Source organism: Tiliqua scincoides, chromosome 9 (assembly GCF_035046505.1).
Source record: "Tiliqua scincoides isolate rTilSci1 chromosome 9, rTilSci1.hap2, whole genome shotgun sequence".
NCBI classification, from domain to species: Eukaryota; Metazoa; Chordata; class Lepidosauria; order Squamata; family Scincidae; genus Tiliqua; species Tiliqua scincoides.
In genome coordinates, this window is record NC_089829.1 from 3,195,321 (window position 1) to 3,209,314 (window position 13,994).

General features: G+C 44.7%; 2 protein-coding genes across 2 annotated transcripts in view; one reads left to right on the forward strand and one right to left on the reverse strand.

Annotated features, from left to right (window-relative positions):
• Positions 1 to 13,994, forward strand: part of MTOR (mechanistic target of rapamycin kinase) — a 121,181-nt gene that overhangs the window by 46,907 nt on the left and 60,280 nt on the right. The window lies entirely within an intron of this gene.
• ANGPTL7 (angiopoietin like 7) lies at positions 1,558 to 8,065 on the reverse strand. Its single transcript, XM_066637747.1, has 5 exons — positions 7,699 to 8,065; positions 4,672 to 4,772; positions 3,456 to 3,650; positions 2,614 to 2,812; positions 1,558 to 1,751 (listed from the first exon to the last, which is right to left on the reverse strand). The coding sequence occupies exons 1-5, from the start codon at positions 8,063 to 8,065 to the stop codon at positions 1,558 to 1,560; spliced, it is 1,056 nt and encodes a 351-aa protein (XP_066493844.1).

The following is a 13,994-nucleotide window of genomic DNA, read 5'->3' on the forward strand; positions in this document are numbered from 1 at the left end:
ATCAAGGACAGTGACTTGCTCTTCTGTTTTTCAGGCAGGAGTCTAGGGGGATGGTCATTTTCCATCTCCTCTCCATTCGGTGTTATCTTTTGTTTAACACACTGGGTTATTTCTGACCATGCTTATACTAAACTGGGAGACACACAGCAAACATAGTTTGCCTCCTTTCCTGGGCGTGCGTGTGTTTCAGACAAGTCTGCCTATGTCTTAGTATTTGGACAAAAAGTTGAAAATGCAGCTTTAAAAATGAGAGAGTTTTATTATAGAATCTGAAACAGACAAACAAAAATCCTATTGCACAAGCATGGCAATTTTGTACAGCGCTCTTTCAATTTACAGCATGCACAGATCCACCTGGAACATCTCCCACGCAGCAACCTTCTGATAGCAACAGCAGAGGGTTTCTGGCAAAATGCTCCAAGGCTTGGCTAGTTAACATATACAAGACACTCCCCAGAAAACTGGCATCTCCTGGTGACAAAGCAGCAACTTTTAAATTAAGCTAAATCCCTCTGGTAATGATAAAAAAGTGAATAAAAATAGATATATTAACTATTAACCCACTTTGGCAACACAGCTAAGCAGGGAATTGGGGTGTGAGGGAGTGCTTGGTAGTTTTTGTTTAATTAGCAGATCTCCCAAATGTCTTATTGTCACAAAGAAGAGTGCAATTGTTTGCTTTTGTTACAATATGTGCTGGTGTAACTGGTATCATTCCCCCTTGTCAGAATGCTATTCATGACTGTCAACTCCTATTCTGCATTTCATGATATCAATCTTGATAGTTTGTTTGCTAGCACTAACCCCCAAACCCCACCAGGACTCAAGGCATAACTACCAGGCTTTCAGACCTAGAATGCCCTTGTTAAACTACTTTATACAATTCTGCAGATACATTTCAACACAGAGCCTTTCTTTGCTCAAGGAAAATTAGCCACAGTTGGCTATCTCAGTCTACGAATCACCTAATTTTGTTTTTTTTGTAATCTGGTCATAAGCAAGCCATCACAGAAGAATGCCTTCCTAGTGCCATTGTCCTCGTCCAATGCTTGCTTTCCCATCTTGCAACAGCTCTCCACCCAAACCACTCTGGTCTTCTTACTCTTTTGGTGAGACTCGCATCTGTGGTTGATCCTTACCCCAAACAGACAGAAACTACAAGGTGGACATTTAGAGTTATATTTTAAAGGCTCTGCCTCCACCCAACCTAATCTATTTCTTTGCCTGGAATAAATTGCTAAGCAAACACTGTGATGATTGGGATTATCTTCATCTTCCCCAGATGAAGATGCTCTTTCAAGAGGGAACATGTTGGTGCTTGTTTTGAATACCTTGGAGTGAGCATGGTCATGAGAAGGTGTAAACACTATTGGCTGAGTTTGAGAGACTTTGGGGGGGGGGCATGTGTCCTTAGTAATGTTTGAAGTGCAATCTCTGTGTACAGCCCTTGTATTTCAGATCAGTGGTTATGTGTTTTGTGGCCAAGAGGATTTCTCCTTCTTTTTTTCTGCCCTGCCCTCCCCCCATATTTCCCCATGAAGTGGTGTCTCTGCAACCTTACTTGACTTTGTTAATGTCCCTTTGGGATTTGAAGTCTGCTGGTCGAATCTTCATCTCGACCCTCTTCAGGGAATAGGTTTTGCCATGCCAGCCATACCAGGTGATGCCATCTGTGCTCTTGTTGTGGTCACCATTGCGGTAATAAATCCCATTGAGGTTGGAGTCTGTGCAGCAGTTGTACCAGTAGCCACCTTTCCAGAAACAAGTGGATAAAAGCATTTATCAAGAATTTTCAAACAATTCTACCTTCAGGGAACTCTGTCTCTACTGACTCATCTAACCAGAAACCCTACATGTTCTGCCATCCCAGCATGTTGCAAAGGATTCTGGGACACACTCAACTGACACAGTGCTGGGGTCACATTTAGGCCTTTAATATTGCCCAGTTTGATGTGTGACCTAGAACACATGCTTCTGCAGCTGCATTTTTGCAGGGGAAGACATTGTGGATAACCTCTGTTTCAAGGTAGAATGATCATTTTGATTGGTCTTCCCACTAAAGAAACTACTGAAGAACTCCTGAGCTTCCCAGGATACTGTTTGTCTCATAATTGATAAGAGCTGCATTGTCTTTGTGTTAATTGTTGAAGACGGCAGTTGGTGATTAAGAGGAAACCCCACTGCACACATAAGAAAAATGGAGGAAAGCTCTTTCCCTGACTTTGCTCATCAACCCCAAAAGGGATGCTCTAAAGTCTGTTTTATGACTTCATGCATGCAGAGAGAGCCTTTTGTGATATCTGTTTTTAGAAGGCTCTAGGTGTAAAGGTCATGGCTGGACTGAAATTGAGGGCGCCAGGGGTGTAGCATGGATTTCAGCAAGGACCTACCCCGCCTTCCCTTCCCCGTCCCATTACTTGAGTACTTGGACAGAGTAAGCAGCACTCAAATCTGGAAGTTGTCCCCATAGTCAGAACAAGATCTCTTTCAGCTATCTCTGGTGGGGAGCAAGAGCAGGATTGGGGCTGGTGCATGGAATTTTAAGACATCTTTCAAGGGCAGAATGGAGCAGGGCTGTGCACGGTTGGAACTTGACACCTATACACATCTTACCTTTGCGCAACAGCGCACAGTGATCCACACACTTGTCATTGTCCTTGTCCTTGGTGCTGAAGGCTGTGTTGTTGTGGTACCTCATGGAGTCATGTGGGACGTTTCCACTGTAGTTGGACAAGAAGAGGCGGTAGCTGTTGAATTCATCGCCCAGAGTGAAGTGATTGTATTGAGCATAGCGGATGTTGCCGTTCCAGTCCTGCCAGGTAGGAACAAGAAAGAGCTGGAGAGGAAGTGCCAACGAGTCGGAGGCTTTCCTGAGATGCCTGCTTAGTATATATTACCTTATAAGAACTTCCACTTTTTTCAGCACGATTTGCATAGATGTGGTGAAACAATTTCTGTTTTCAACATTCTGCATGCTAGTCATGCATCCACCACTGAGGGGCCTCATTTGCTAGCCTGGCTTATCTGAAACATGATCTTTCTGTGCCTTTATTTGTTTAAATGTGCTCTCCTTTCCTGGTCCTGAAGGCTCAAGATGGATGTAACATTTTTTTTTAAACAAGTTAAGGATTAAAGCATACCAATTATAGTAAATTAAATAATCCTCTGCAGAAAAGATCTTACTCTGCCTTTAGCTGGATGGACTGCAGAGGAAAGCAAGAGCCACCACAGATGCCCAACTCTGAGTCCTGGTTTGAGTCTGATGCACAGATGGCACTCCTAAGGGAAGTGTAACTAAGGGTATGACCGATTTGCCCATCTTTAGCAGCCTTGTCTGAATAAATCAGTCCTAAGAAATGCACTGCTAAACTGTCTTGCGCCTCTGGACTTCTTTTTCTCCTAGTGTTGAAACCTTCTGTAATGTGTGTTTGTAGGGCTTCAAGCTGTCTGCTTACCTCCAGTTCCACACGCAGCACAGTTGGCCGCTGTGACAGCCGATAGATATGTTCATTCCCGAGCCAGAAATCTCCCTGGATGCTGCCAAACCCTTCCTTGTAGTGTTTCCAATCCCGGCTGAATGAGATCAGGCCCACTTTGCGCCTCTGGATGATGGTCCAGCCTCCACCGTCTGTCTCCATGTCGCAAAACACCTGGCAGGGCGGTGGACAAGAGCAGCAGTTACAGTTGGTCAGTGACTCCAGGAGCTATCCAGGACCTGTTCTTGTATAAATATTTCTTTCATTTCACCACCACAGAGTGACTGCTCAGTGACCTGGAAAACCAATTTTTCAAAGTGTATCTGAGTGGACTTGAATAGATGAGGGGAAATTATTGGAAGTGCTCTTCTCTCTGGAAGTCTTTCTGCTTTTTAGGGGCACGTACTGCATTGCAAACTGCTTGGGACCTCAAGGGATGCTTTGTCCATTTGAGCCTCCCCAGTCCCTTAAGCAGCTTCAACACTGCTCTGTGACCTTTCTTAGGCTTCTGATTGGAAATTTCCAGAGACAAGACCAGCTTGTTGGTAGAGCTATGGTCATAGAACTCCCTTTCCCTCCCCATTTGAAAACATTTTTCATCTGATCTGCTGTTTGTAACCTGATATTTATATTGATTTTTAGGGTTGTTAGCTGTTTTGTTATGAATAGCAAATATTGCTATTATGTGCGCGTGCCCCTACTGGTTTGCCACTTTGGATACATTTGGTGGAGTAAGCAAAAAGAAAATAAAACCAGGCTAGAAATAAAAACTAAATGATAGCATTTTCTGTGAAGTCAGCTACTTTTTAGCTTGGGGTAGTGTTTATTTAGTGTTTATTTAGGTTAGGTGAAGCAACATTGTGGGGAGAGTCATTTCGGGCTCAGAAGAAGCAAAATCCACAAGTGGGAAAGCTGTTTTGTTTTTTATTCCTAGTTGCAAAGAATTAATGCTTCAATCCTAGTCTCTTGGAGAATAGATCTTATTCCTACCATGCAGTCTCACAGGTTGGGGCATTCCAGAGACAGGAGACTTTCTTAGGTCTAATAAATAGAGGTCACCCTCTGAAGTGTATGGATAGCAAATGTGTGTGACTTTATAGGAGCCTGTCTTAAATGGTAGTGTCTCCTCTGCACTGCAGTCATGGAAAATGAGCACAAAGCATCAGTGGCACACATGCGCATCATGCTTTCTTACCTGAAGTTCTGGAGTCCCAAGGAATTCATCAGGGAGGAGTTTGTAAACACCAGAGGTTCTGTAATTTCTCTGATAAAGGGATGAGCAGTCATACACAGCATCTGTGTGAACCAGAAGCAAGAAATTTGAACTTGAGCATTTGAAGAGATCAATCTGCGTTCTCTCTTCCCCCATTTCCCAGTGCTAATTTCCAAAGTAGTAGTGGACTTTTCAACTAATGTTTTCTCAACATGTTTTTCTAATACAATGCAATCTAATAAGGGAAATGAAATGTCTGTAGATCCTACGAGCAGCTTTCAGATGTTGTTGCATCGTTTACAAAGAATCCTGTTGGGTTAAGCCTTAGAAATATCCTCTGTATTGTAATTTTACTGAAGACTTTGTGGAACTGCAAACCTGGAAGCCTTTAAGAGAAGGTTGGGGTGCTAAGATGTTGATTGGCATGGACTTGCACCCCACCCCCCAATCATCTCCCTTAGGAAGACCCAGGAGATGGTGGTGCATGCACTCAGCAGTTTGATTGCTATATGTGAGATTGACCAGAAATGTCTTACTCAGGCTATGTTGGCTAACAGCCAGGGGAGGAGAGAGCCAGTTGCATCTTTCTCATTGTAAAACATCTCCTTGTCTCTTAAACACCCTTACAACACTTGTGGGAGATTGGGTGTGTTTCCTGCTTCTTCAGATTCAAGTGGGTTGATCTGATGGGATGGCCAGGCCTGGAGCCAGCTTGCCTGTTTCAATTGTGTGTTTGCCCAGCACTAACATTTTGGAGCTGCTGATTTGGCTCATCTGCCCAGAGTTTCTTTTCTGCATCAAGGCCTGCTCTTGTTGAAGCTTCCCTTTCTGTGTAGGAACTGCACTCCCATCTGCTCCCCTGGACAGGGAGGGGTTCCACTCAAGTTGAATTTTTATCTGTCCTGATAGCTTTAGTAGACTACAGCAAGGTAGTAGGAAGGATTAAGTGTCAGCCACAACTTCCTTGTATCCATTGGTTCAAGGCCCTGTGCGGCTGCCTTCTACCTGGGCTGGTTTGTTCTGCAAGCAGAATGTATGTCCTACCATGCCTCACTTAGGAGAGGTTGCTCTGTAAAAACAAAAGCAGCTCTGCATGCGTGTATTGGCCTTGATTTCAAGAAACTCTGTTTGCTTGGCCTTTAAAACTCCTCCCCAAATGGTATGACCCACAGAGACAGATGTGGGTACACACCAGTGGCATTGTGGGGCAACATATAAGGACTGCTGGTGTTGAGAATGGAACCATTGATCACTCAGGTTTGCATGCAAAAGGTTCCCAGTTTGGTCCCTGGCAGCATCTCCACATAGGGCTAGACTGACTCTTGTCTGAAACCCTGGAGAGCTGCTGTCAGTCTGGGCTGACAGTATTTGGATAGCTGGACCAATCACCTGAATTGGTAAAAAGTAGTATCACACAGGAGTTGACAATAGCCAGGCAGAAAGCTAGAAGGTCTGCCTAATACCATAGGAGGTGGTGTGCCCCACTCTTGCCTCATCAGGACTCACCAACCAGGTACTCTTAAGGCCTGGTTCTCAGTGAGCAGAGCAAACCTGTGCCCTCTTCACAACCTCAGTGAGAAATAAACCCAATTTTACTATCCTAGATGTGGTGCTTAAGAGAGAGCCCCTTTTGAAATCCCCAAGGGTTCCTTTAAAATGACCAAGGATGTAACAAGTGCCTGGATCAATTAGTTCAAAGCTCTACTCCAGCACTCTGTCTCTAAATGTGCCTAGTTGAATACATATCAATTTCATGCCCACTTTCCTCTCCAAAATGAATTTTCTTCTTTCCAGATTCTTGTGAAAGCAAGGAAAATCCTGTAAATTTGATTGTTGTAAAGAGTGGTTTGGGGCCCTGGAGTTTAAATTAGTGTAGGTAAATGCTGAAAACAACTCTGGATTTTGCTAAGCTGCATATTTAGAATCAAGGTATGCAATATCTCCTTCTGCCGCCTTCATAAACTGGATTTATGACAGAATTCAATCCATAATTTATTCTGGACAACAGTAATATTTCTAATGAAATTTTGAAAATTGCAGGTGTTCCCTCTTGTCTTAACATGCTCTTTAAGCTGGAGAAATTTGCAGAGGCATCTTGTACCTCACACAGCAATCTAAGCATTAGATTTGGAATTGCACTGCACATTCTCTTTGTTTTGTTTCAAATGGCCCTTCTTTGAGAATCATAAAAATGAAGAAAAATCTTCGTCCCTGCATTAAGATGCTAAAGAAGGATGTCTTAGATCAACCATTATTATTGTCGTTGTTGGGAAAAGAAATCTAGCTCAGGAGCAAGTGCAAAGATTTTTTCTCCTTGTGGTTGTTTGGGAAGGTTTTATAATTCTTTTAACAAACCTGTGGAGGACATGGTGAAACAGGAGAGGTTTAAAACATACAAGCAGATGGTTTCTTGTTCAGACTGAGGAGGGGAAAAGAGGTTTCGGGCAGATTCCACAGCTCTGCAGCCTCAGAATCTGTTCTTGTTCTTCCAACCCAGCTCAAATACTCATATGATTCTAACTGTATCTGCTTGGAATTGAACCCCTGCTGATTTCAGTGGGGCTTGCTACTCTGGAGTATGCAGATTTAGGGCTGCAGTCAAAGTCATTATTCTGAGCACTCATCTGTGCTCTGAACAAAGTAGAAGAATCCCAAACCTGTTGCTGAAGGCAATTTTCATGGCAGAGGGCCTCTTAATGGGGCATTTTTTTCTGCATGAGTGCTTTTGGAAAGAACACCTGTGGAAGACATGACAGCCAAGTGTCATGAAAGGAAAGATCCATGAGAAGGATCAGCAGTCACCTAGCATGCTGCCCACCCATGCATCTTTCCTGGACAAAATTAGAAATCCAGACAGATGTTGCAAAGTGCAATGTTACTGTTTTCCACAAAAGCCTTCCCACCAAGGAAAACAGCATGCCAGGCTTGAGGGAGCCCTGTTACCTTCTCCTGCGAGCCATTACAGGCAGTGCTTTCCAGGCTTTTGCGGAGGGAGAAGTCCCTTCTTACCGGCAGATGTTTGCGTAACGGTTTGGGCTGCCTGGAGTTGCACGATGCCCAGCTGGTTGTTCATCTCAGAATACTTCCCTTCCACATCATTGAGGCGCAGGTCCATCTGCTTGAAGCTGCCTTCCAGCTCCATCACCTGCATGATGGCGTTGCCTAGCTCATCATCCTGCTTCTTGCTCAGCTCCTCAATCAAGGCAGAGAGATTGGCCACCTGCACCTTCAGTTCCTTCAGCTCCTCGCAGCAGCCTGTGGCCTTGGTGTGGACTACCTTCCTCTTCGGAGGTTTCTGCAGCCATACCGGATCCACCACCAAGGAGACTGTCAAGACACATAGCCAGGCCAGCTGAGCACTAAACATGGTCTGCATTTCTTGCTCCCAGTATCTGCTTCTGAAAGTCTTGGCTTCTCCCAGAGGCGGAGCTGGCGTTCGCCTTGAATTCTGCAGGTAAGAAAGTTTTCTTGAAGGGTAGTTAGGTCTCTTTTTCAGTGAACCCAACCTCTAAAGGTGGAGCTTTCACATCAGAGTCTCTGCTTTCTGGAAGTTTGTCTCTCCTCACACACAGCACCTTAAATATCCATTGCTCCTGGGCACCTCCCCCCCCTTGCTGCCATGCACATCCTGTAAAGCCACTCCCAACCCATTTGCTTACATTGGCTGAAGCCAAGGCAGCTTTGAGTGTTTGGGTTGGTTTTTTTTTTCCTAAAGGAGAGTGGGTGGGTGGGTTGGAAGCTCTCCCTCCTGAGCTCTGTTATTCTCCCAGGTAGGAGCAAAGAGCAGGGAAACTGTGGGAGGTGCCAGTAACTGCATCCTTCTGGATTTTAGCTTTCCCAGTGACTAACATCCTGGCATGCCAAGCAACGTAACAGGACTGCAAGTCCTGTAACTGGAAGGGATTCTGCAGGTCTCCTAATTATGTAACATGCTGGGTACATGCCCTCTCCTAGGGGGGGTAATCCCTTTTCAGGAGTCAATTAAAAGAGCCAGCATGAGTTGTACCTCTGGTATGTTCTTCTGGCTGGCTCAGTAGAAAGGATTAAAAGGCCAACTGGTTCATGGTCCCTACTGGGAGGAAAGGGCCGTGTTGTGCTACAAACAGGTGCCCCACTTGCAAAGCAGGTGACTCAAGCAAGCCAAGCTTCAGGCTGCCAGTGGGAGGAGATAATGGCACACTTGAACTGACTTAGATTCTCCTTCTACATATTCATTGTAATGTGCTGGAAATACAGCCTGGGAAGGCAGCTCATCTGAGAGAAGGAAAACTCTGATCCCAAACCTCCACTGCCTTGTGGCTACATCCAGTTATGGAAAAGGCTTCAGGAGTCAATCTCGAGGCAAAATCCGGAGCCGGAGTCCCTGCAGCAGTTCATGGCTGAACACAGTCACGTTCTGGCAACTCCTGCGACACCGCTGGAACCAACCGTATTGGCCTCTGCCTTTCCATTGGACCATTTCAGCGACGTGGAGAGGGGGGATTTGCTGCATGGGTAACAGCCTATCCTCCATACCTACTTTACCCAGGCTTCATGCACTGAAGAGGACACTCTGTTCCAGAACCACCATTCAGAGCGTGACACCATAGTCTTCCGAGACTGAAGGATGCCAACAGTGGCTGGAAATACAGCTCTGAGCCACCAGGTGTGGCAGTCCCTGGCACCCAAGAGTAGGGAGGCAGAGACATTATGATGGCACACTGCCTTTGGGGGAAGCTTGTCCACCACCGCTCAGCAAAGGATCACTGTCTCAACAAAGGACCCCTGTGAAGTTTCCACAAAAGTCCAGGTTTCCCCAGAATAACACAGTTTGAAAATGTCTGCGCTAGTAGATGGTGGAGCACGGATGTGATGCTTCCTTTGCATCTGGTTCTGCCGTGAGGCACAGATGGGTCACCAGTCAGATTTGAAATGGCTGCCTTTGCAACTAAACGTCATTAATTGACCTGTTTTTAGAGAACTCTTTGACCCATTTTCAGAGCAATATATTTGGGGCACTCCTCAGCTAAGAAAAGTTGCAGTAAAGCTGTTGGCCTTACTTCATGGAGCCAGAGAAGTCTCTCAGTGATAGAGTACATCTTCTGTATGTAGAGGCTTTGAGGATCATTCCCTGGCATTCCAAAGAAGAAGGATCTTTAGGAAAGACCTCTTTCCTCTTTAGGAAAGACCTCAGCAGTTCAGCTGCAGGAGCCACTATTGCTCCATGTCTCCAATTCTGAGCTAGATGGGCCTGTGGCCTAACTGGATGGAAGGAGCTTCTTGTGGCATTTTCTCTGAATACTGAACTCAATGGAACAAGAGACTTTCAAACAACCAAGCCCCCTCTTATCTTCCCAGGTGGTAGTCTTGGTGAGATGGAGTGGGAGGATGATTGCACAGGAGTGTATGCAGACTCCTTTGTGGTGACACAGATGTTGCTGCTTCTGAATTGTTTAATGTTTGGTGCAACAAAAAGGAATGAACATCCTGAAATTTCACCCTCCTTGAACTCTGCACGCACCACAGCCTTGGGTGCTTGTGCCTTCCCATGACCCGAGATGCCACCAGAGTCCCACATGCAGAAACATCAGCCTTGCTGGACCAGAGTATGAAAGATGCACACTTACACTGGATATTTAGTCGCTGCTGCTGCTGCTGCTTGTGTTTCTAGGGAAGTCTCTTTTTGTCAGAACTCCTGATGAAAATAAATTGCTTTCACGAAATGCGCAGGGTGTCAGCTTCCCTTGTCCAACCCCTGACCTTTTTCATTCTCTCCATAATCTCTTCTGAGTTCCCCTCCCGGCCACAGTTTCTGTCATTCCCTGGAGCAAATTCTTCTCTGGACTTCTTCTTGTGATGAGAAACATATTTATCAAATGGAAGTCCAAGGAATGAGCGTGCTGAGTGTCTCTTGCTGCTTCCCCTAGTTGTCCCTGTTCCCCTGGTGTCTAGATTTCTCAGTTATGCCTCATCTGCTGCGTCTGAGCCACTGGGATTGCAGCATTTTCAACCAAAGGTCTCAGATTCATTCCAAGTAGCATTTCTAAGGAATCAGAGGAAAATTCCTACCCAGAAACTTAGTGGTGACAACCCTGAGCTAGATGGACTAAGATTTTAACTTGGTGTAAGGCAGTTTCCTATATGCCTGATCTGTCCCCATATCCATTGTTAAGCTGAGACACAACTCACGTGGGTCTTGGTGTCCAGTAGCCAGAACTCTGCTGAGAACTCTGAGAACTCTGCTGAGTCCTATAAAGGGGCTTGCCCATGTCCTTCCAGTGAGTTCATGTAGCTGAGCTTTGAACCCATAGTTTCCTGGCCTACATTCCTTCCCTTTGTCTTCACAACCTGTAGTGACAAGACTTGCCTATGTATAGTTGAGATGTTATGTAAAAGAAATAATAACCTGAAGATCAAGCTTTCTGCCTTTTATGAGACAGACTCAAGGCCCCTGACAAAACTGAAAAACAAACTCAGTTTTATGAGGGGATGTCAGAGTCTTATGAAAACCAAAGTAATTTCACATTGATGATGGGAGGATTATGATGATGAATAAACCACAAGGCATATGTTCTTTTCTCCACTTAGTGCAGTTAAAAAAAAAATCACTTCCTAAGAAAACAAGGCAATTTCTTTGGTGCTGGGGAAAATGTACTAGTGGAGCTCAAACCCAATTGGAGTTTTCAAAGGTGGCCTTGCAGCTGTGTGCCATGTGCTGTTTTTCTTGGGCTAAAGAGCATCAGCAAGGAGGTGCCCTTCCACTACTGTTGGAGATGCACCACCATAGCATGCAAGCATGTGCAACCCAAAAGAATTACAACACTGGATCATGCGTATGTGCTCCTAGGTCTTTGGTTCCAATGCAGGGAGCTCTGAACACACTAAGCCAAAGCAATTTGACTGGGAGAATGTCAAAATGAAGATCTGAAGGTACCTTCTTCACTGTGTTAACATATGGTCACATATGTTCTCCACTGTAAAAGACAATCCTGGCTTTAGCTTCTTGTTAGAACTAATGTGCACAGTTTTAAAAAGTATTTGTGGAGCTCAAAAGCCCCTTCCATTTTTTTTTCTTGAAAACCCTCAGGAAACTGCAGGGAAAACAATTTCTCCAGAACCAGCTAGCCAATGCAAGGAAAAACATCCACCTGTTTCTTACTAACAAAATATGTTGAGACCTCAGCAACAGGAATATTAATCCCCTGAGAGGTGATCTGCATAAACCTGCATATTTTCCTTCCCATACTTCTCCTTTGCTGGGCAAAGCTAACTGGAAAACAATCTTGTAACTTCTCAAGAATGTTACAGAAATTTGAAAAAATTGGTGCTTAGGGACCCAAGCCAAGGTGTGGTGTGCTGACGCCTGTGGAGGCAGGGCCTGCGCCCTTCAGAAATGGGGGCAAGGAGGAAGCTGTGTGCGAACTTCCTATCACAGCCCTATTTGGAAGCTGGTTGATTCAACAGTTAGTCACGGGCTTCTTGGAAAGTACATCCTCTTTCCCTTCTTATCCCCCTCTGGTCTTTCATTCCAACCTCTGAAGAGAACTTTGTTATTAAGTGACTGACTTCCCTTCAAAAACATTCACTGTTCCAGTCAGTGATGGTAAAATGGATTTCATAATTTGTCAATAGGCCATTAATAATAGTTCAATGAACGCAAAGATGATTGCAACAAACCTTACTTACACTGAACAGAATATTCTTCTTGGCAAAAAAATTCTGATAGGTATACTTTTCATCTCTTGCCTAGATTGCCACAGCCCCCTCTCAGGTAGTCCCTTATGTTCCTCTGTATGCCCAGACCTCTGTTGCCAAAATCATTTGTCTTTTGTTGCTTGGGTCATGTGATCCCTACTCACATGACCCTGTTGCTGCCAGATTCTGCATTAGCTTTTCACCCTTGCCTTTGAAGCCCATCTTGGCCTTACCTCCCTACTTTTTTATTCTGATTAGGGCTGGCTCCAGAACTTGAAAAAGTGACATTTGAAGCTGTTTTCAGGGGTCCTCTCAAAGAGAAATATCTGAGAATTTTCAAGAGAAGTGGATTTCAATAAAATGTGAAAATTCTCAGAGGTTTTCTGCCCACCCAGAGATCCCTGCCAATGATCTTTGCTTGCCCAGCTCCATTCATGTCACTGTGACTTGCAGGCTTCAAGATCCTGATGGCCTGTGTACGTGGGTGCATGTTTCATCGGTTCTTCTGCAAGCCTTTGTATTCATTATACAGATTGAAATGGTTGCTGACAGATCTCTGCTCTTTCAAGAGAAAAAGAATGGAAAAGGATGTTGACAGCTGCAAATCTTCCCCCTGTTTTTTCCTCTCCTAAGATTTAAACATAAGTTCTATCTTGTTCAGTCTTGTTCGAAGTGCAAAATATCTTTCTCCCTTTGACAAGTTGCCAAAAGAGAGGATTGGCCTGCTAGACAGCAGAAGTGAAGGAGCACCACTAATTATGGAAGAGGGAGACAGAGGGAAAAAAAGAGATGGCGATAATGATCAATTTGTCGGTAGGTGTTGACAAGAGAGATAAAGTTGGAAGTAATTAACTGTCTGACATGCAGAGAGTGATTGCTTGCCAGCAGGGAACCTTGATCTGTGAAATATGACTATTTATCACTTTTACAGCACTGTGCTGACTGCCTCTTGCTCAAAGAGAAAAGCGAGTCCTGTTCTTATCTTCTGGAGGCAGCAGAATTATGTCGTCTTGTTTGCCGATACCCTTGATGTCAACAAGTAATTGGAAGACTGGTTGGAAACTACAGCGGGCTGCAAAACAGAACAGCCCCTTTTCAACAGTGTTGGATAACCAGGATCATTATGCCTGGGCTTAAAACACCACTTCCTCCTCTAGTTGGAGGTAGTGCTCTTAGGAACATGGGAAGCCATGAGTCAGACTTGGTCCGTTTAGTTCAGCAGTGTTTCCCTGGGGCTCAATCAGGAAATTTTCTCAAATCTTTAGTCCCCTTGTATTTTTACGGGGAGAAAATAAGCCTTGCTTTGAACCCTTATAGCTCATACCACAATAAAAGAGAGTACAGTCAGAAGCTGCAATAAAACCAACTTTGCAAAGTCCTAGGCCAACCCATTAAAGAGAAAGTCATAATGAAAAATGGGCACATGGGGAGGGTGCACTGAGGCCTTCCTTTAATAGGCCAACTGGGTCCTCTGCAGAGGCTCATAAAACCAACATGAAGCCTAAACATATCAAAGGATTACAGTATTGCAGAACTGGGCAGGTATGCTAGGTTTGACCATCCTAGCTGGTTCTTTCTCCAGATGGGGCACAAGAGGCTGAAGTGTTTTGTTCTCGCAGCACTGCCAAAAG

Bases quoted from the DNA above. Each gene is read 5' to 3' on its own strand.
- ANGPTL7 (XM_066637747.1), bottom strand. From the start codon at position 8,065: ATGCAGACCATGTTTAGTGCTCAGCTGGCCTGGCTATGTGTCTTGACA. The intron at 4,773-7,698 runs GTAAGAAGGGAC...TGGTTCACACAG, and splicing joins CGTTACGCAAACATCTGCCG to ATGCTGTGTATGACTGCTCA. The intron at 2,813-3,455 runs GTAAGCAGACAG...CCTACCTGGCAG, and splicing joins TGCTGCGTGTGGAACTGGAG to GACTGGAACGGCAACATCCG.